Source organism: Anopheles arabiensis, chromosome 3, assembly GCF_016920715.1.
Source record: "Anopheles arabiensis isolate DONGOLA chromosome 3, AaraD3, whole genome shotgun sequence".
In the NCBI taxonomy this organism is placed as follows: domain Eukaryota; kingdom Metazoa; phylum Arthropoda; class Insecta; order Diptera; family Culicidae; genus Anopheles; species Anopheles arabiensis.
Genome location: NC_053518.1, coordinates 57,527,071 through 57,549,989, shown reverse-complemented (window position 1 = coordinate 57,549,989; position 22,919 = coordinate 57,527,071). Strand labels below are relative to the sequence as shown.

Below are 22,919 nucleotides of genomic sequence, written 5' to 3'. Positions count from 1 at the left end.
TTTTCCCTTAGAATTCTTTAAAATTTGCGCATGTTTGTAGGATGTGGATGTTTGTGGATGTCATTACATGAATTGTATAGCTGGTGGTGGCATCTGTTGGTGGGCTACCCAGCCAGTGGAGCTTTCCTTGCTTCGAGAGCTTTTTCTCCAACCTTCTGCCCAAGTGCCACAAATCCACTAAACGACCACTAAACGGGTTCTAAACGACTCAAGCTCTCAACCTAAACGGAATATAGAAAGACTTCGTTTAGCAGACGGCAAACGACTCATGCATTCTAAAAATAGCAAAAAGCTAGTAGCGCCATCTGTTTGTGGGATACCCAACAAGTGAGAGCTCCCTCGCTTGGAGAGCTTCCTCATTCCCTCTGTACTGGTGTATGGTTTCGCAATGTACCCAAGTGCCACAAATCCACTAAACGACCACTAAACGGTTTCTAAACGACTCAAGCACTCTACCTAAACGGAATATAGAAAGACTTCGTTTAGCAGACGGCAAACGACTCATGCATTCTAAAAATAGCAAAAAAGCTGGTGGCGCTATCTGTTGGTGGGATACCCCAACCAGCTGAGCTTCAATCGCTTGGAGGAGAGTTTTCTCATTTCCTCTGTATTGTTGTATGGTTTCGCATTGAAGTTATGCATCGCTAGAACTAGAACGGCGATACGATTGTTTAAATACTAAAACTCCAACGGAAACCATCAGCACTGTAGCAAGTGAGATTTGAGTAATGGTCGTTGGTGTTGATATTCACGTATCTTGAACACACGACCATTCATATAGATTTTTGCTCAGAAAGTTAGAAGGCTATATAGGTCATGATAAGATGAAACTTGTCGAAACACATTGCAAGAAAAGGATAGCAATATAATGATGAGTTGTAATATGCCATCTATCTATTGATCAAACCAATGAGGCTGTGGAGCTTTCATTATTTTTCTATGGATATTCAATTTTCCAGTCGTTTAAGCTTAATCTGTGGCGCTTGGGTAGTTATGCATCGCTAGAACTAGAACGGTGATATGATTGTTTAATTACTAAACTCCAAAGTAAACCACCAGCACTGAAGCAAGTGAGATTTGAGTAATGGTCGTAGGTGTCGATATTCACGTATCATCTTGACCACACAACCGCCAATGACATATACAGGATTTCCCACGATTTATTGGGCAGTTCCTAAGATTTTTTGCTGCGTTCCCACGATTTTTGATCGTATCCCATAGATTTTTGGTTCGTTCCCATAATTTATTGGTATTTTCCGATGGGATATCAATACAATTGGACCAACAAATTCTGGGAAACGGCCAAAAAATCGTGGGAACGCACCAAAAAAATATGGGAACCCATCAAGACTTAATGGGAACCAATCAATAAATCGTGGGAAACTCTGTAATGATGAGTTGTAATACGCCATCTATTGAGTAAACCAATGAAGCTATGGAGCTTTCGTTTTTTTTCTATGGCTATTCGATTTTCCAGTCCTTTAACCTTAATCTGTGGCTTGGGACGCTCGATAATCCACACTTCCACACTGGAACCCATGAGATGAAATAGTGTTCGTTCAAAAATAGTGAATTATGGTTAAAAAGATAAATATCTTTCCATTCTCTAAATTACAAGGTTGTAATGTAATAATTAATTCGATCAAGTGTGGATTACCAAGCGTGAACTGTATGCTGTATGTATGTATCATGTCCTAAAATTATGTGCCGCGTCATAGAGTGCCGATCCGCCACAGTACCGTTTTATTCTAGTCGTGCAGCATTCGTTTTAGTCTATGATTCCTGACATTGTATATTTAGTTATAGTTATGATTATCCTAATCACAATGCAATGACAATAAAGCGTGGAATGGACTCAAACCGATCAGGAATATCACAATTCCGTTTTTTTTTTTTTTTTGCAAAAATCACATCGAAATCAGCTTTTTTGAAAACACCTATAATATTTATCTAAGAATCGTTGAGTACTGTGTTTTACAAAAGGTAAATAGCACTTTTGTTCGTTGTTTTATTTATGATTACAATCAATTGAGTTAATGATGCTATTTCAAGCATGATCAGCTTTGTTTCAGAATGTCTGTTTGTGACTTCATGTCAAAGGCACTGATAATAACATTCACTACAACACTGATTACTGTAAACGCAATAAGAATATTATTTACGATATCAGTACGTTTCTGCTCTTCCACTTTGTTGATATCAAAAACAACTGCCAAAACGATGATGAGAAGGGCTTGGAATATCTGCCACAGGGGAAACAAATAATATACGTGAAATATTTGGTTCCTCAAAACTTGTGTGGGTGGACCTTCTCACCTGTAGCGATATAGACACAATGATTAACACTAACAGAAAATGGTAGAATTGATGCGTCTCGCCAACAGTGAGAATGTACTTCAGCTGTGATGCATTGGCAGTCAGCAATGCAAGATCGAGCATGCCCTGTGCAATCGATTTGCGCGTGGCATAGCTGTTTAAGTTCAGTCCCTTGATACCTTGGATCTGAAAGTAAATAAATAGGAAATGCATTGAAATGCGGCTAAGAGTGCCCAGCTGTAAAATCACTTACTATATCCTTTGCCGAAATGTCGGGGCTGTCTTCATTCCGCTCAACCTGTGACGCCTTACCCGATTGTTCACCAAACTTCTGGTTTGCCATGATCACAACTAGCGTCTATTGCTGTAATTGGTCCATCAGCTACTGACGGCACGCATTCTCATGAAATATTTCCAATAAACTTTTTCAATGCAATCTTATCGCAGCACGATAATGTCATACGTTTTCGTTGATGTTGTTTTGAAGAACAACTAACAAACGTGATACCCAATCTGCGCGAGACGCACGCTGGCTGTGAAAAAGAGCTGCCTTACTATCTATTGCCTGCTGATAAGCGTTCCATAACCCAAACAAAGAGAAGATTCCAACTTAACCGCACAACTCTAGTTTAATTCTACTTACAACGGTTTGTTTAAAAATTGGCATTGAATGCGTTGCGAGCAAATGGTAGGGAGAGCAAAGCATGTAGCAAGGTTTAATGCGTTTTTGGTTCCATACTAGAGGGCTCGTTGGCATTAGAACGGGCGAAATGCGCATGCACCGGATTTTGCCCCAATGTGTCCGAACTGTTGACGAATGACGGCAGCCCTTGAACAAGCGTCAGGACTTTGGTGAGCTGTTGTTTTTGTAAAATTGTCCAGGAAGGATGGTCGTCCACTCGTCTGTGGTCTGTTGAGTTTGTTTAATGGATTTGAGGAGATATTTTATCCGTCGACGATTGTTTTTCTTTATCTGCATGCAAAAGTGTAGAAACGCATTCGGACGAAAGCGACATTCACGCGTGTAAGTGGGTGGTGTAATTGGTGATTTCTAAAGTGATAACAGCAAAACGAAATCGTTCGACAGTTGCTCGCATATCTGGTAGCCTTATTGATTTGGTTCGAATCTCGTAAGTGATTGCTACAGTGTATCTTAATTTGTGCCGAGCATACATTTGGTAACACCGTTTTTTGGAATTTAGAAGTGGTAAGTGTGTTTACACAACTTTTAGTATTGTATTTTTATCTTGTATGGTTGAAAATCTTTGAACGTATAAGAAATGTACATGAAAATGTTATACAACGGATGGTAACCATGTTTCTGCAATACATTAGTACGAAATGGTTACAAAACCATCGTTTTATAATTATTGCGTGGAGTCGAGAAGCTACATATGAATGGTAGTAATTATACATCGAATGTTCCTAGTTTAATATGCGTGCATATCCAATTGATATTACGATTTGGTAATATCAATATAGATGTGTTTGAAATCCTTAGCTTATTGTTAGTAAAAGTCATTATAAATGTTAGAATTGCAAATTTGCAAACTACTACCAAACATAAATTTAAAATTCCATCTTTTTCCAATGTTAAGGAATCTGAAGGAATCAAATTGTTTAAATATTAATTTGTTCCGCTAAAGTTTTACCCTCTCCGCACCACGTGCAAAAGGGAAATGAGAGCAAAAAAACTTTCTCATAAAGCATAAAACATTCGCATTGTTCTCTACAATATTAATTTGTTTATATTTCAGATGGGGTCCCTTTGTCTTTTTGCACTGTACAGTGGCAAACGGGACACATTCCATTGAGCCGATCGATCCAGTTTCACAAAGGTCGATTCGGTAGCATACTTTCATGGTTTCGCTTATTGCTGCGTCTTCACCTCTGCGTTTAGGACGAGAACGTGCACAATCGTGGTGAAGACTTCATGTATATTTCAAATGCATCGTGATGCTTTGCCCTTTATTGGACCAAGGTAGAAGATAGAAGGTAGAAAAAGCTAGTGCTAATGCGCAAAAAAGGTCTTTCCTTTGCTTCTCGCGTACTCTTGCACTGTTTCCATAGAACCGAGTGGGTTGATGGTGATGATGATGATGATGCTCCTGTGGTGACGTTGGCGAACATGAAGTTGCTGTATCATTTGCAAGGAATTGTCACAAGGATCGAAGCAATTTTAATATTCAATGTATCAACGGGTTTCGCGAGTCTTTGTTTTGTTTTTCAAATAGTTTTTGCTAGTTCGAGCAAAACTTTGCGTAACCAGACTTTTGAAAGATATAAAAGTAAAACGTTTTAATGTACGCAAATGTATGTGTCCTCCGAAACTCCACAATTTTACTATTTAAATACATATTGTGTGAAATACAAACTAATTGTTTTTGTTCTATTCAATGCACCATTGGATAGGCCAGTGGTCTACAACCTGTGATCTGCGAACCACCTATGGTACGTAGCGTTAACAGATGTGGTCCACGAAAGAATTTATTTCTGGAAATGATAAGCTTATTACTATACATATTGTGCAATTTTTTCCCACAATTAATATTAAATTTTCAAAAGGTATATCTAGCATAAGATTTATACATATTTTTGATCAAAAACTTTGAACAAAGACTACAAAATGTATGCTCTCAATGGATGTGAAGCAAAACAGGTTAGAGAGCACTGAAATAGGCGCACTTACTCCTAAAAAATTGAACGTGGCTCAAAGTTGACCCGAACCTTTTCGTCGTTACGTAGCAAAGATCTAGGTGCGCGACATAAAATAAGACTATTGAAAGTATTCCTATACCTACTCCAATCACTATATTAGAAGAACATTAATTTAAAGTTCAACATTAAACAAACTGCGTTGTGACATTGTGTCCTCTGAATTGAGCACAATGCCCAGCTGTTGCGAATCGTACGTGCAACATTATTTGCGTTTCGTAAATTACTTTCCTCTAGTGCACTTTACGCGTTTCCGTCATCGGAATGCTTGTAGTGGATCATGTTTGAACGGAAAAGCAATACCGCTGTTACAAAGTATCCAGCAGGGATAGACGGCATCAGTCTTGTATACCAGCTCATACCAGACGAGCCAACGTTAAGCTGGATTTAGTTTTTATGTTTTAATGAAAATGTTTTTCATGCAATTGCAGTTCAGTTACGGTGCAACAAAGATTGTCCTGTCGCCCTGGTTTATTTTCCTAAAGCTCAGTTGGGTTGGTTCTAGTAAACGCATCCTTAACAACACCACTGATGGGTGATTTTGTATAAATGCTTTTACGTATACTGCAATGCCACTACTAATCGAAAAGCTTCCATAGGGACATTGGCACATAAATATTGAACAATGATTGAGCTTCCCGAAAGCTAAACCAGCAATGTGCTCAGTTGAAAAAGTTTTCACACAGCTATGAATCAGCGGTGATAGGAAATATTACTGTCAGTAAATTTTCATTAGCGCGCAAACTGGACCGCGTGAAATCTGTTCTAGTTTGCTAGCAAATGTGGCGGTCATAGAAGCAGCAACCGTACGTTTGCTGCACTTCCAATTTAAACTCTTGCCGACACGTTCGTGGAATACTTGAGCCGCGTACCAACTGGAATAATTCCACCACCTCCTATTATATTAACCAGGTGAATGCAGCACCTTCTAGCGTGCCAACTTCCCTTATACGATTGGCATCGGTCCAAGGTGCGGGGTTGTTGAAAGCTCGTTCCGCTGAAGGTTCTACGGGCAAACAGGTAAAGTGCTTACTGATTGTGTGTAACGTTCGGACGAGTGTAGTGTGGTTCGCTTAGCAGCAGCAGCAGCAGTAGCAGCATCCGTAGTAGTGGCAACCGACTTCACTGCAGGCATAAAATGTGGATGATATCGCCGAAAAAAGATCCCAAGGAGCAAGACATCAAGTGCACAGGGCCTGGCATGGTTCCGTTTAGATTGGTCGAAATTCAAACTGCTTCGTGTTGCTCTCGGTATGGGTTTGCACCGTAGAAATCGCTTAAGGTTCGATTACTTCAATTTAGTATGCAACCTTTAACCGAGCGATGCATCGCAAATCGTCAGGTTTTAGGCTAAATTGAGATTCAAGTGGTATTTCAACTGGCAACAAAAAAAAAAAACACCAATTGATGCTACGGACTGCCCACAACCCACTAAACGACGTTGCTCACGCTTTCAGACTGGAGGATAGTTTAGAGGAGAATAATGTTCGTAATTTGGTCTTCCCATTCCGTTGGGTGACCAGTAAACAAGATGTAAGGAGATATATTCCCGTTTAAACTCAACACGCCCAAGCAATAACGATACATTTGCAATGTAATGAAAACAAATCGAGTTTTAAACCGAAGCAAACCACATTGCACTCTAGCATATTACTAATAGACCCCCGACCATGGAGCGAATGCATTACTTGAAACTCATTTTTGCTAGCAATTTTTTGTTATAATGATAGTAGAGTAGAGTTGAGTTGGCCGGGCTGTATGTTTTGTGGCCTAGAGCAGTGGCGAATCCACATCGGCGCCTTGGGTAAGTTGTCTGATCCAACAAGAAATAAATATATTCATGAAATACAAACATCTACCACGCGGTACCGCTGCCCTGACTAACGCACCAACAACGGCAGCTGTACACAGTACGGGAAGGAAACATTTCCTTCCCTTGGGGAGGTGTCCTTTCACGCAAACTAGAACTTGTGTCTTTCTTACGACATGTCCCAAATGTCTCCATTTCCGAACCATCCACGTTCGTCTCCTAGAGTGATTGTGATTCTGTTTTTTCCACAGTTTTTTTTTGCATTTCTTACGAGCTTACGTTGTGTTGCGTAGTGTGTTGCGCTGCGAGCAGACGGCACAGGATTATGTTTGCAGCCGTGTGTTACGCTAGCGGCAGCGCACTCTTGCGGGATGAATAAATATAAAGCGAAATGAAAACAAAATTGTACAATATTGTACTTCTCATCTTCTCTCATCCCTCCCAGGATGACCTGGATCTGTTATGCGTCATCAGTTGAAACGATTCCTTCCAGCGGAGGTAAGCAACTTTTGTGTCCTACCATCCCCGTTTACCTTTTTTGTGGCCTGTTGATATGTTGTAATAGGCCGCCTGTTATGCTGGTGCGGTTTTGTGCACAATGCTATGACCGAATGAGAAATTTCAATGCATGACATAACAATTGCGTTCATTTCAAATAACTTTAAGAAACCCTTTACATATTTTGTTAATCGTTTGCAAATTATAGCCTTCAAATGATTGCACTGCACGTTACGTCAAATTAACGTAGGATAGAATGGATTTATTGAAACGGCTAGTCTCATTTGAAATAGAAATGTGTTACGTCCACTGACAAGATAAGGTTCGCCTGCAGTTTATTCTGATTCGAAGGTAATTTTGTTAGTCGGTTTCACTAGACGATTGATCAAAAGTATTGATGAAAAAAGCAACACCTATCAAGCTATTGAAAATCCTAGTCGTTAAGCTAACACGATCGTGTAGATCGTTGAGTAAAAGAATTAAAAGAAATAGGACAATCTTTAAAAAGGGGGTTGTTGCTAGAAGCAAAGATACAGACAGTAAGTCGCGCAACTCAACAAAATGAGTTTAAATCTATAATGAGTTTAAATTTCAAATGGTTTGAGCTAGATATACAGGGTTTTCCGAGTTTCAAGTTTCGAATGTAAACGTTGTTATACACCGCGTGCAAGATGTTATTCCACATGAATCTGATATTTCATTTGCATCATCGTAATTTATAATTTCTTCTGCATGATTTTCAACAAATCTCACGCTGGATTGAGTTTGGCAGCTCTTGGTGTAAAAGCTGAAATTTCATTATGAGTCAAATACAACATTTGACAGTTGTCGAAAAATATCTTGGAGATGGTGAATAATTATGTGCACGTTCGAAAGTGATTTGGAAAACCCTGTAATATCCTCATCTCATCTACATCAATCAGTCACATATAGCCAAGTTCATAAATGGCTTTGTTTATAAAGGCTTTGTTATCCACGTTGATGGGGCGTTTGTTGTCATGCGCCTATAGCTTAGCTCAGCAAACCAAGGGCAATCGTACAAGAACGTGATCTCTCCCCAGTCGGTGTAGTGCAGCCTCGAAGAAGATCCCATCACCTGGAGGCGTTAGCATGGAGGGGAAAAAAACTAATTAATTGAAAGCCCGTGACAGATGAAATCCTTGGTTCACGCTTCGACATAGGATGCCATTCGGTGTGGCCACCTCACGTAGTGTCCAAAATAGTTGCTCAATTGTTCTGCGTTTAATCTATTTCAGCATCATCTAAGATATTTGTCTAGTTAGTTGGCACAAAAGCAGTGCAGAAAGTATCCCGATTCGCAAGTAAATTTGTGGTTCCCAATTTGTAAATAACTATTGGTGATTTGCACGAAATGAGTTTCAGGACATCCTCCATCCATACACAAAGGAACCCTACAAAATGAGTATATGAAATTTGAATGGCACAAAAAAGAGAGAGAAAAGACGATCATTTGATTCTGAAAGTAGCTTCTAAGGGCGTCATGAATTGGAATGGGAATCTCTTGCTATTGAACTCATTTTTTTACGTACAAAGATGTGATCATTGCCTGTTTTTCGTAAACTTGTACTGTGTCCTGAACAAGATCTGTAATGCTTCGAATGCCAACATCTCCATTACACAATGTCGTAGTAATGTTTAGTTTAGAGATGATTTAATACTAGCCACTAGTGATCATACAAAACAGAAAGAAGCTGCAAGAGGTGCCAGCTGGTTTGTTTGGTTTTGGAAAAAGAATCAATTGAAAAATTCATGCAGTACAAAACTTAGTATAGAATTCTTAACGATTTGAGATATGCGACCAACAAAAGTGGTAATAAAACGCAGCACCACTACCGAACAACATATTATCTTGTGACGTGCGAGGTACATCGGATTCTAGAACAAAGTTCCACTGCACTTTAAACTCAACATTGAGTTGGATTTGAAGCCAGAGTGGCTAAGATATTGTAATAGCGTGCGTACAACAGCTGAGACAGGGTACCACTCGCCTGTGGTAATTCAGTTGTAATTTGGATATTACATTAAGATTATGAAATACAAAAGTTGGCATAATCAGTGGTGTTAGGAAGTTTGCTAAACCATCGATTAACATAATCCATAGATCGTTTGTTTAGATCTCGATATGACGAAGAGTCCGCACTATATAGCGTATACACACAGCTCATAAGATACACACAACGCAACCAAGCAAAGGATGTGATATCAGATGATGAGTAACTAAAAAGGAAGCAAAACACACCATAAATAAAGGCAAAAGCTACCTTACACCACGCATTCTTGCCCAATGCGCTTTCCAAGTGTTGGAAGAATCTTAAGAATTCGTGGCATTTTCAGCTTTTGGGCACGATTGCGACTGAAATGAAAACAAATGCCATGGATTAGTTTACTGTTATTGCTCTTGTTCGCCGCAGTGATTGTCCTGAATTTTCCACCTTCTTGCGTTTACCTGTTTTTCGCTCCTTTGTGCTGCTTTCATTTTTCGTACCATTGGTGTGTCCGTATGCTGCTGTCTAATCTTAAGCCACAACGGCACGAAAAGTTACTGCACATCACAAACAAGAATATTGCAGCAGTTCTTTTGTTTTGTGTGTTTTTCGCCTCTGCTTCCGTTGGGCAATTATTGAGCAACTTCACCCAAGCGCAACATTTGGTACCTTTGTTCCGTTGGGCAACAACAAACCCCATCGCAGGTCGCCAATCAATTTGGAGTATATGGTTAGAGTACACTATATCCGTTACACCTTTGGGCTGGTTGCTTCCAGCTGCTGCCATTTTAATTGAGCTTTATGTCCACACAGTTTCCGGCCACTGTGGCTTGCGAGCGGGTCTGCAGGCTCAAGGGGAACCATTCCGATTCTTACCACTGGTCAGGTTCATCCTGCCCTGGTCTGATTACTGTTTTTTTCTTCTTCATTCTTTGTTTGGTGGGCAACGTTTGTGTGCTACTTAATTATGCATTCAAATACGTCCAGTGTGAAGATATCGGTGTGTTTGAACAGTAAGATTGAGCCAAGTTGGTATGCATACTCTCCATTTCTATTTAACATTTTAGGGCGCCCATTTTCCTAAAGGCGACTGGTAGCTTTAAGGAGGAAAACAAAATCATCAAAAGTTCACCAATCACACTTTCTGCTCCCAGTCAAATCACTGGAACTATTGCTAACATACAATAAGTGCGTTTAGCAGTGGAAAAGAAAATCAAAAGGTATTTAGCCTAATTGTTCAATCGGCACTTGAACGTTGCGTGCGATAATGTGCACCAGGGCACGAAATCCGAAAACCCAACCCATAAACTTTGATTTAAGTAATTCATTTTTTGGGGGCCTATAAACAAATGGGTTTTTATTAAAACAGTAATATTACTGGAGAATCAGCTAAATAACAACATATGAGTAATATCCATTCGATTGATTTATTTTAATTAACAATCCCTGCTCATTATGAAGGGTGTTTCTAGGGCTTCCTAACTACTGCTATCTATCAGGAACAATATCGACCGCTTTTGCATCAAATGAATTTTACGAACGATTAAACTAACGAACAATTGTGACACTAATGACATCGTTTCGATTGAACCCAGCACTGAACCGGCACATGAATAAGTAACACGGACGAGAAAATGTCATGTTTTCAACAATCGCCATCATTCTATCATTGTTGTGTGGCCATGAAGCCTTATGTATGTGTATTGCTTTTTTGTTTTTTAAGTTCCCCTTACACTTATTTCATTTCAGCCCTTAGTGCGTTGTTGGGAGGCCTCATAATTGTTTTCACTATTGCTAATGTTTCTTTATAATTGTATCCAAACAAGACTTAATAAAATGCTTATCCATAGTAAAGTAAGAACCTAACACAGGATTGTGGTGTTATGCTGTACTGCTATGTTGTTTTTGTTTAGAACAAACGTATAGTTCCAACTCGTAACAAATATTATTGATATAAAGTAATGGCCCTATTTGTACATATTTCTTACAAATAAACACCCCAAAGTGTTTTGAAACGTATTACATTTGATTTCTGCAAGATGTCAGTATCGCATTACAATTAAATTGTAGCCACTTCAGTTTGGTTTATTTACGTCTAGTCACCACCAAAAAAATAAAAAATAAATAAATAAAGCTGCCCTCCAAGTTGTCCTTCGCATGGCTGCACGAGGTTCTTGCGCTTATCGCAACCGTGAAGAGGAGGTCGAGAATACATTGGGGAGGACGGTAAAAGCGAAACAATGAGTCATCCTTCGCCACCTACCGATACGAAAGCACCAATACCAAGAGAAATTACATATATTTTAACACCCACACAAACAGCTGTCGTGTTGATAGTCCTTCAATACCGGTGCATGTGGAAACATCATTGGACGAATGTACCTCAATCCCTCTGAAAAGAAAGCAGCTAAACTAGTGTTGAAAATGTACGACCATATTAAACGCAAGCAGTAGCAAGGCATTAAGTATGCCGTTAGTAAGTACATAGTAAGCCATGAATTGTAATACCGGCACATGTGTCAGTATGCGCTAGTGAACTGTTCATTTGCTTACTTTTCCCCATGGGAAAATTCGCGGCATTCCGTAGCATATTGCGTATGACAAGCGATGGTAGATAAAACGAAGGAAAAGCGATGCATTTTTATTCCACATCAAGTGCAAAGGATCAATTGCGACAGGTGCCACGAGTACGGCCAACCGTTCGAAGATAGTATTGGTGTAATCGTTCTGATTTGCGTACGACATTCCATGGGTTTGCCGTAGGTTGTCGATTGTATCGATGCGGCCAATGGCTGTAGGAAATGGAGGAAAATAAGAAATGTTTGCAGCATTGACGACATAACGTTGGTATAGAAGGTTGTTCTGGCTGCTTCGGTAGACAATGTTTTCTTTTTATAAATACTTAAATACTTTTCCAACAAGTTGCGACATCGCGCAAAAATAACTGCTTTAGACGAGTGTAGAAATTCAAAATGAGTTGAATAAGCACAGACTTGACGTCATTTGTTCGGGGGTTCGGTGGTTTGTATCCTGCGCAGTTTTTCTTCGAAGTTTTCTCGCTCTCTCTCTCGTGATTTGGCTCGCTTTCTCTCTATCTCTCTTTTACACACACACAAACACCCATTCTCTCTAACATTCTCTCATATACACGAACACTAGCAAACGTGGTGAAAAACTGGTTTGCTATGATGGTGCGTGTGTCTTGTTCGGGTATGTTCTCGGGCGGAGCTAGTAGGTTCGTGATGTGCAACTGAGTTCAAAAGGATATCAGCGTTTGTAGTGGAGAGGTGTACTACCGTCCGCGCTCTGTCGCCGAAGAGTGAAGGACAGTGTTTTGCAAGTGAGGAAAATGATGTTTTATAGCTTACTTATTGTGTTGGTCATACATCTCTGATCTACTCGTTGTTCGATGTTCGAAGTTAGGCGGAAACTATACAATCGTGAGTTTACGATTCATAGTCAGTACAGGAAATTATTTATTTGGTGGAGATGCATTTCCTCGCCCCGCAACTCGGTCATGTGAACAGGTTCCTCGGAATTATTGCCGAAAGCGGAGAGCCTAGTGAACTACTTGCTTGGTTTGTTTAACGAGTGTCCGGTGTTATATAATATTTGTATTCGATGATCTAATGCTACTAACACCAAATAAAAGTGAATAGAGTTTTCCTGGTGCTGTGCTTTATTGTGTTCATATACGAGAACGGATTGGGGGCTGTTTCATAACTTGATGAAGTAGACAAGTTTTTACCATGAAGGTAAAATTGTACACCAAACTGTTACCAAATAGTAGTGAAATACAGTGGAAAATGTATTCCAAGGTTTAATATATTTCCCCACACTGCTCATTTCGGTCCCAACCGGCGCCTCCCGGTGTGTGCTGCAACAACGATGTCCTCGAACTGTGTACATCAGATGTGTACTCCTTGTGATTCCCGAAATGCACCTGTGCTCTCCTCTGCTGGCAAATCGTATAACAACGCGCATATCTTCGGCGATGCAGTAATGAGCCATTTTTTCAAATGCTGTGAAAAAATCGCTTGAAAAAGGATGCGGCAAGAATAGTGGCAATAGGTGGGTAGCGGTACCGTAGTAGTAGGAGAAACACTGCTGAGAGAGAGAGAGAAGGTGTATAAGAGATGGAGAGAAAAAATCGAAAAAGGAAAAACAAACTAAAGAACGTGATGTATGTATAGGGGATTGAGTATGTGTGTGTCATTCCGTGTGTTAAGAGAGAGAGAGAGAGAGGAGAGAGAAAGAGAGAACGAGAAAAAGGTGAGAGATATATGGAGAAAAAGAGATAAATGAAATGAAAAAAATGGAGCAAAGTTGATTAGGTTTTCCTGGTACTGGGTACGACCAACAATTGGTAATATTGTTGAAAAAAAAACTTTAGACAGAGTGAAGGAAAGTGGAAAGAAAAAGGCTCCGGACAATCGCTGCAGTGCAACGTTTCGGTTGTGGTAGTTTCCGCGGTTTTCCTGTGCCGCGGTCGGACAACGTCGTTGTGAAGATGATGAATAATTAAAATCTAATTTGTACACAATGCGAACAGAATTATACAGGTGCTGGGTGGAAAATTGCAAAATCGGTCACAATAAGAACAAACGAAAATAATAATGTTCACTAAAATGCATACAACGAAAGTGCAGTATATAATCATTGTATGCGGGCTTATGTAATTTTATGCAGTTCAGTGCAGTGTGATCAATTCCAGTGCTAGTTAATTTACCATAAAGAATAATGGAATTGCAAATATTCTTACAATTTTTTTTAATATATTTATTGTTAGTGTTTTTTAACGAAAAGTAAAACTCTTGCAAGTTTTCGTTTTTGACATAATAATTGATTGATTGATTGATTGACAATGATTATTGAACATTTTTTTTAATAATCATAAATTGAGAGGAGACTTTTAGAAAAAGAGATATTGTTTAGACGGTAGAAATGAGTAATAATTTTCTTTTAGCTTAAAAATGAAATGTTGAATATGAACTACATATGCATTTTTATTATAGTTTTAGAAAATAAGTGACGCGGAATAGTACCGTTTATTGGTTTTAAAAAAGTGTGTAGCCATTTTTAATTATTGTAAAATTGTGACATAGTATGGACCGCAACCAAAAAAACCACCAATATCCCACCAAAAATCAATCAAAACAATTTGTTGTGAAAGTGATCTGACGGAATTGTGATCCATTTATTATTTATTGTGTTGAGCAGTTACAAATTTTAACCTAAAAAAACACGTTCAAATGCTTATGCAACAATAAAACACACAGAAATCGCTCAAAATCATTAATCGTGCAAGAGTGTAAAGAAACAATTAAGACACAAAACAGTCTGCAGATATTTGAAATGCTACTTAAACGTGCAAGGAACGAGTACAGCTTTTGTAATAGAGAAACTATGAGAGGATTGTATTGAATCTTCTTTAAGGTATGTATACTTTTTAATAGAATTTTTAATACTGCTTTGGACTTGTATTATGTACTGCAGTAAAATCTGGGTAATAAGAAACTCGGGGAACTAAAACAAATATTGCTATACGAATTTTATATCATGTCCATTTCAATACAAACTGTGCTATTCCTAAATGCATTTACATAAATAATTTGGTATTTATATTTAGCATTTATAGTACAGTACAGTACAAATGCAGTAAAGCTCCTCAGAACGAGTACCTCTTGTAACGTTTTTTTTTGCGTAACGAGTAAATTTAAATACTCAAATACCTCTCTATAAACAAGTAAATCTCGCATAACGTGCAATATAATTTGTGTTTTGATACTAATAATTTTTGAATACAAAACTATATCCAGGAAAAACAAAACACGAAAGTTTTTGCACATGTTTGTGATATAGTATCAAGAATTTCTTCCACTTCGATACTTAGATACACATGATCTACCGATTGCTGCCATTTAGTTATACAAGTGTGTTGTAGATTTGATGCCAATGTATTTATTGGTATCTTAATTCGTGTTGGAGAATATTTTCCACAAAAAAAATCCATTGAGATGAAATTGGATTATTTTAGAAAAAAAAATTTTTGCAGGAAATGTCTAATTGCTAAGTCTTACTAGACATAAACTATTATTTGGCATAATTATTATTTTGCAGCAATACCATTAGTGACGTGGAATTGTTTCCTCTTATGTCTGCAAGTATCATCCGGGTGAAGCTGTGGCTCTTCAATGGCATTTGTCTAACTCGGAAAATGTTAAAAAAAACTAAATCAATCGATCACTTTTTCAAGGAAATGGATCAATGATCGTACAAATTATATGGAGAAGAGTCTCCAGCATATCGAGTAAGTCACTGGAACGGATTAAACTCGTTATTCAGGGTTCCACTGTAATCTGAAGTAATAATTATATGTATTAAATCAGTAATGCATATAAATTCTAAATGAAAACATGAAAAACATTTCTGTAAAGGGTTACATAAATAAACCAAGCATTAAAATTTGTATGATTATCCAATGCTTATGTATCCAATGAAAACAGCTCATTTTTAATATAAGTTGTTTTAAACTATTGTAATAGTATTTTTAATAGAGTAGGCCAGTCTCGTAGTACAGCCGTCAACTCGTACGACTTAATAACATGCCCGTCATGGGTTCAAGCCCCAAATGGACCGTGCCGCCATACGTGTAGGACTGACTATCCTACTATGGGGGGATTAATTAGTCACTGAAAGCCAATTCCACAAGTAAGTGGTACAGAGGCAGGCCTTGACCGACAACGGTTGTTGAGCCAAAAGAAGAAGAAAAATAGTATTTTTAGGAAAAGGTGATAATCTTCTTCAAAATTGCATTAATGCATAAGTCTATTCATTTTTGCATGTTGTTGAAAAATAGAACGAAATGTTATGTTTAATTCTTTCATGCTACCTCAATTTGCCACTTTCTATAGAATTTTAAAATCTTTTTAAATAAATATTTCTCATCTACCATGGTTTCGCAACAGGTTCATCACACCAAGTTTGAACTTCAGTATTTTCAGGTATTCTTGTAAAGCCAAATCAATAAAGATAAATGTATAAATGTAAAGGGAGAGTAGTTTAGGTTTAGGTTTATCCGGCGCTACAACCGCTTTGCGGTCTTGGCCTGCCTTTTGGAGTGTCCGAAACCGCCGGTCCGAAAGGGAGAGTAGTAAATTTTCCAATTAACTAGACTAGACATGTAGAGTTTCCAATGAATGTGACTGTAAATTTTCTATTACTCGAAATTTATCAACTATTGCTTCGTTAAATAAATCATAGTCACAACCTTATGACCACAGTAAAAAGGCACATTTAATAGCTACAGCTCTGATTTATGTTAATGATGGCTCCAATGGAAAGCAAATTGTGTTGGTTTCTTTATGTCCCAAGGTTGTATTAGACCTTTTCCTTGCTGGTAGCATTCTATCCATCCTCAAGAGCAATCAATACGAAAGTATCTATCATAGGAATGAACTCATTTATGTCATAAATAAATGATCATCTACGATTCATTGCAAATGCCCCTTTAATATGTTGAATGATACACAAGTACGTACCCTAATACATCAATAGTATGCTCGCAGGCAAGAGACAACATGAGACAAAAATATGGTAAAAACCGGAAATTTCTTCTGTTTACCACTTAGTTCTTTTATATTTCGTATGGCATTCAAATGCATGTTTCTGTGTAATATCAATCAGTAAGTAATGTTCAATTTCCCGTCCGGCAGTGATAGAATTCCGGGGAGGAGATTTTGTTCTCTACGTTGGAAATGGTAGTATGGTACTACCCGACCTAATTCGCTGTATAAAAATTCCTCGAATATACATTTTTCTGACAAACATGGTAATTTTATTGATTTTTAGAAGAAGTGCTTATTCATTTGGACAGTCATGTTTTTTTTATAAAGTCTACCCTGTTTTTAATGATATCCGTAGTTTAATGATATAAATTTATCAATAATTAAATTTGAGACCAAAAACATCTTAGTTTCAGTATAAATTAATGCAGTGCTGCAAATAAAATCTTTATGATAAATATCCTGTAAACTCTTACAAAAAGTAGTGTGACAGGAATGATTTGGATTCATCTTTTAGCTTTAGTATATTATTTCTAATTATTGTTGTTGATCATTTCCAATCCCACATTTGAGACTGGTATAGAAACAAATAAGATAAGTGTTAGAAAATGTCTTTAATTTGCGCGACAGTCTATTTTGTGCCCTTAAAAATTAATGAAACATAATGGACAATATTGTGTGTATATAAAGTATAAATTGAACATAGTTAAAATTGCTTCATTGAAATTACTTCAAGTATTTTATGGACATCAAAAGAATTAATCATCCGGGAAAGAGAACCAGTGCATGAATGAGACGATCTAGTGTGTCAATAGACATTTCCAAACAGATTCAATTAGCAAATTATCGGATTTTTTCTGTGAAACTTTTAGACGATCTTTCTTAAACTGCCATCTTCATTTTTATCGCAGACTGGGGGTTGTAATTCATGATTTCAAAATCGTCATAGGTAAAATCGTCAATTGATTCTACCTTTCGTTTAAAAACGAGTGTTGGGAATTTTGTGGGCGTCCTTTCTATTTGCTCACGCAAGCCATCGACGTGATTCAAATAAATGTGAGTGTCGCCGGTGGTATGGATAAACTCTCCTGCCTGAAAACATTGAAAAGATTTGCATGATTGTACCCATCAATATTCTAACAGACAATATAATCTTACCTTTAGTCCGGTGACATGCGCGATCATGTGGGTCAGCAAGGAGTAGCTGGCAATGTTAAAGGGCACGCCCAGACCTACGTCAGCCGAACGTTGATACATCTGACACGACAGCTCTCCATCACTAACGAAAAACTGTGCCAAGCAGTGGCATGGCGGTAGTGCCATGTTAGGAATATCAGAAGGATTCCAAGCGCACATGATGATTCGACGATCGTAGGGATTGTTCTTAATTTTTTCGATCACTTCAGCCAGCTGATCTATTCCCTGACCTGTGTAATCGTCGTGGCATGTTTTGTAGGTGGCACCAAAGTGGCGCCACTGAAACCCATATACCGGGCCCAAATCCCCTACAACAAGAGGAACAACGTATAAAATAAGTTTTACACAAAACGTGTGCTCTTTTCGCAATAACAAGAACATATTTACCTTCCTCACGATCGGTGAAGCCGCACAAATCCAGATACTCTCGAGTGCTGTTACCATCCCAAATGCGTACTCCCTTTGCTTGCAAATCTTTGACATTCGTCGAGCCCTTGATAAACCAAAGTAGTTCTTCGGCCACTCCTCTAAAAAATACCTTTTTCGTTGTTAACAACGGTATGATCCCGTCTCGTAGACTAAATCGCATCTGGGCTCCAAATATCGACAAGGTACCAACACCCGTGCGGTCGAGGCGTTTGCTTCCTTTATTGATAATGTCACGAATTAACTGCAAATATGCTTGTTCCTCTTCATTGCCATTGTCTTTATTGACGACATTTCCGTTTTCGCCTTCCATTATTACCGAGAAAAACACTGGAATTTAATTATATTTGCGCTGTATCTGGTTTTGTATGTTGACAAAAGGCAAACGATGTAATGAATCACAATTGATTTGGCGCCATTTGACTTGGTTTGACAGCTACGCTACAGTGTGGTCATTTAATTCTAATTATTCAAAAATGTTCATATAAAAATATGTAAAATTTTATATTCATGTTTATCGAATAGTATTTAGTATAATACTTATATAAACTTATTTTAAAGTAGCATTTGTGTTGTAACATATATTTTCCATCCCCATGAGTAGCTGGAAAACCCACTGTGCATTTTATAGCTGCTGAAGTTTTATGGCAACTTCAAAAAAGCAGCTTGGAATAATTTTGCATGCAACTTCATTTATGTACATTAAAAACCTAACCAATATTAAGCTAATAGAGATACATCCAATAAACATTATTTTTCAGTTCAATCTTGAAGATTCATCTGAACTTCTGTTCGTTTGTGTGTTGAATTCAAAACCACTATCGTTAAGCATAATTTTAAGACCATTTCAGGTTTAACTATGAAACAAGACCGCCATATATATTTTTTACATACTTCATTTCAATCCAAAATTTTAAATTACATTGTTCACAAGATGAACTGCTCATTAATCATTCTGGGATTGGTTTTCTTATAATTTCATTACAGAGATGCATCCTAAATCATTACTAGCATTCAACTTCTGACAAAATCCTGATAGATGGTGAGTACTATAAATGACGGTTTTAAATGATTTGTATTTATATAAAAACGGTTAGATCTATTAACCAAAAAAAAAAATACTATATGATTATTTTATTGTTTTGTTCATAATTTCATGCATTTAATTGCATTGACATAATAATTATTTATTCAACTACCGGTAACGGCTGGTAGGTGGCATTATTAAGTATTTTACCGAACACCTCACTGGTTGAGAGTTTCATAGTAATCACATAACAAATATGTGAAAAAAGTATGTGAATATATGTCTCTTCTTCTTATTTGGTGCAATAATCTAGCTTTGCATTGACCTAGTTTGCTGTGGCTTTCATTGACTTGTTTGGTTTACTTATAGCAGGAGAGTCAGTCCTGACTATGGGCAATGCATTTTTATGTCTAGCTAAACATGTTTAGCTCCAGAATTCAGCTGAGGGACATTTTGCTCCCGAGTCAACAGAACTTGCGCGCATTTTCAAATTGAATTGTTTACATAAAATGCTGTAACGAAAAAAATATTACGAACATTATATTATGTTATATTATATTATCTAATGTTATGCGAATAATATAACGCGAGATTGGATTCTCATAGCTGAATTTACTGCAAGATACATTGCAGCTACAGATTTCCTGTCTATTTACTTACAACAATGTGTTACAGCTTTTACAAAAGTTGAGGAATGATACCATGCTTCACTGCAGAATGTTCGTTCCATAAAATATTTGCGACCCAAGATGTCCGCTTCTATTTTAAGGGACATACGGAAGGGCCATACATGAAATATTCACTGCAAGGCACACGCTTCGCAAAAAAGAAGGCTAGCGAAAGCGTAACATTCTATTACGTTCGTTTACTGCTTAGAATGTGCTGGAAAGAGCGAAAAAATCCGCGATCGTTCGAAGACGGCAATAGATGCTTAAAGGGAAAAAGGATACATTTGCACAAACTTCACAGCAAAACAGCACTACTCCCCTGGAACGGGCTTGCAGGATTGTTAACAAGCAAAAAAAAAAGCGAACCTGCGCATATAAACATCAATGAGTCAGGTCATAAAACCTCATGTACACAGGAACGTCGTAATGGAGAGGAGTCGTTACGAAGTACAAATATTTTTATTGCTGCAAGGTTGGTTGCTTAGCGTGTACTTTTTCTTTGTGGCATGGAGCGATGGGTCACTGGATCCGTGGATGGATTATTGGCCAGTATTAATTTACAAGCAAATGTCATGTATGTTGAGAGAAGCAAAAACTTTCCAAACTCCAATGGGTGTAGCAGTAAAGTAGCAATATGAGGCAAGTTATAGACTTAATTACTATTTTGCTTATGTTGATTAATTTGGCAAAGCTACCATATAAAAACGGGAACTGTTGTGCATTGGTAAAAAAAAATAATAGTAAACATGTCTTTTCTTTTATTATAAATCAGTTTAGGTATGCTAGGTATAATATTTTCCTAAAAATCATATTTTGTTTCGTGACTTGGCCGAATCATACAGTTTCAGAATTAATGAATAAAACAATGCTCTAATACCATTATCATTAGCTAGCATATTGGTAAGACTTTCTAAGTGCTGTACTACAAAGTACAAGTTGATTGTATATGAGTTGATGGAGTCATGGAGCCCTACTGGATCGATTCCAGACATAAAGGCGCCAATGCAAGGCTACGCTTCTCCGCTCCGTTAAAACCTTGCCTCCGTTACACTTTTCTGGCATGTTGGCAACGTTATGAGGTTAGCTCGTAGTGTTCAAGGTCATTTAGTATCGGGCATTCCAAATATCGATCGAACCTGGTGTCGCGTGGGTGATAGCGCGTGGTCGAATGGAAATGAGTAAGACTGACCAACACCAACCGAAAGTAGGATGAACGAGAAAGGACGAGAAGGTGAAGGATAAAACGTTTTGCTTTGCCACTACCACCAAGATTGCAATGCACGTGGGAGCGAACGGTGACCTTCATAGTCCGGTATGGCATGTGACGAACAGCCAAGTGCCAGCGAGGTTGATAAAGAATACTTTTCACGAAGCATTGTTAGCTATGACTAATGCAACATTTATTCGGTCAATTGCTATTTTCTTGATCCATATAAATTAAATATGAGCCCGGAGCGAAGAAGAATCTTAAATAACTATGCTGGTTTTGACAAACAAAGATGTTTAGCTAATTATTGGGAATTTATTGACTTGAATATTTTACGCCAATGTAAGTTAATGTAATCTTACTTACATTGAGTTATCCTAACAATTAGCATGATGCACGGATAACAGCGTGGTCATAAATCGCATGTCCTCTTCAATCATTCGGATGATCAACTCACAGCAGGAGTTACCGAGCAACCGTACACCTTGTTAATGCCATGTTGCTCGATGCTTGATTTGAATATCTGCCAAGCCAATTTGTATTCCAATTTCGCAGCCGTGCCCGTGGCTGTGTATTGCTGTAGCAATATGTTGCAATTTTTGGCAATTGTTCAATTTTGGGCAATTTTGAACATCATTTTTTATTGTTGTCCATCCATCTGACGGCAAATGCCAAAAGATATGTTCAAAAGAAACGTTTTCCGCAACATATCTAGTAGAATAAATTGATCTTCTCGTGCAAAGAACCCTCTACACACATCAATACCTTCTAAAGTGATAAAAAATGGATGTCCACTCTCATTGTGAGTAGTGCTGTTGCGCCTTTTTTATCATAACGAACATTGTGTTTCTTTTGTTGTGCCCTTCAAGAATAGTAAGATCCTGAACTTGAAGATTCTAAAGCAATCCAACCGAGAGTTTCCGCTTGCCTATCTTTACCTTTTTTTCTATATGGTTTCACGAAATATGCTGGTAGATATCTGTTGCACGATGAATGTATGTTTTGCTTCTAAAAACTCTTCCGGTGTAATTGAATTGAGGAAAAAACAGTGGAAATATGATAACGTTACGTTCCTTCCTTTGCCAAGTGGGAGGAAAATTTTGAAGCAACGAAAACAAAAAAAAACACTTTACAACAAAGAAAGAGTTTTATCCAGACGATATGGAAAAAGAGTCAACATCCGGTAGGTCGGTGGTACCGCTGACCAGGATAGGTTTTGTTCGTATGACGTTCGATTTTGCTTCGTTCTCCATTAGGGGTTTGGATATTGATTTTTTTTGCCAAATCTCATTTTATCCGAGCATTTGTGCCAAACTTACGACTATGCCGTGGTACATGCCATCTGTATGACCAGTAAGTTTCACAGGGAAACGAAACACGAAAAAGTGACAACGAGCACGACAATGACAAAACTTCAAGATTGTAAAAAGTTTTTTTCCGTTTCAGGAAATAGTACGGAATGTAATATGAATAAAACATGGCTT

At 37.9% G+C, this 22,919-nt stretch overlaps 3 protein-coding genes across 13 annotated transcripts in view; 1 reads left to right on the top strand and 2 right to left on the bottom strand.

Moving 5' to 3' along the window:
- Positions 1-1,766: 1,766 nt before the first annotated feature.
- Positions 1,767-2,811, bottom strand: LOC120900194 (ninjurin-2-like). The gene is made up of 3 exons (XM_040306881.1): positions 2,570-2,811; positions 2,317-2,502; positions 1,767-2,243 (listed from the first exon to the last, which is right to left on the bottom strand). The coding sequence occupies exons 1-3, from the start codon at positions 2,657-2,659 to the stop codon at positions 2,058-2,060; spliced, it is 462 nt and encodes a 153-aa protein (XP_040162815.1). The 5' UTR covers positions 2,660-2,811; the 3' UTR covers positions 1,767-2,057.
- A 354-nt stretch (positions 2,812-3,165) lies between these two features.
- The window catches only part of LOC120900192 (protein Fe65 homolog), a 35,039-nt gene continuing 15,285 nt past the window's right edge, over positions 3,166-22,919 (top strand). For 3 of the 11 annotated variants that reach the window (XM_040306877.1, XM_040306874.1, XM_040306867.1), the window contains exons 1-3: positions 12,570-12,685; positions 14,361-14,781; positions 19,521-19,575. The gene's annotated coding sequence lies outside the window, so the exon portion shown is untranslated. Of the gene's footprint in view, positions 3,524-7,286; positions 7,340-12,569; positions 12,786-13,888; positions 13,908-14,360; positions 14,782-19,520; positions 19,576-22,919 lie in introns of those variants that run through there. The other 8 variants (XM_040306879.1, XM_040306873.1, XM_040306878.1 and 5 more) reach the window with 6 other exon arrangements.
- On the bottom strand, positions 17,156-18,953 carry LOC120900193 (thymidylate synthase). The gene is made up of 3 exons (XM_040306880.1): positions 18,495-18,953; positions 18,069-18,415; positions 17,156-18,002 (listed from the first exon to the last, which is right to left on the bottom strand). The coding sequence occupies exons 1-3, from the start codon at positions 18,844-18,846 to the stop codon at positions 17,793-17,795; spliced, it is 909 nt and encodes a 302-aa protein (XP_040162814.1). The 5' UTR covers positions 18,847-18,953; the 3' UTR covers positions 17,156-17,792.

Coding starts and splice junctions, on each gene's coding strand:
- LOC120900194 (XM_040306881.1), bottom strand. CDS start 2,659: ATGGCAAACCAGAAGTTTGGTGAACAATCGGGTAAGGCGTCACAGGTT. Junction 2,503..2,569: donor ACATTTCGGCAAAGGATATA/GTAAGTGATTTT, acceptor ATTTACTTTCAG/ATCCAAGGTATCAAGGGACT. Junction 2,244..2,316: donor TTGTGTCTATATCGCTACAG/GTGAGAAGGTCC, acceptor CCCCTGTGGCAG/ATATTCCAAGCCCTTCTCAT.
- LOC120900193 (XM_040306880.1), bottom strand. CDS start 18,846: ATGGAAGGCGAAAACGGAAATGTCGTCAATAAAGACAATGGCAATGAA. Junction 18,416..18,494: donor CTTCACCGATCGTGAGGAAG/GTAAATATGTTC, acceptor CTCTTGTTGTAG/GGGATTTGGGCCCGGTATAT. Junction 18,003..18,068: donor CGCATGTCACCGGACTAAAG/GTAAGATTATAT, acceptor CAATGTTTTCAG/GCAGGAGAGTTTATCCATAC.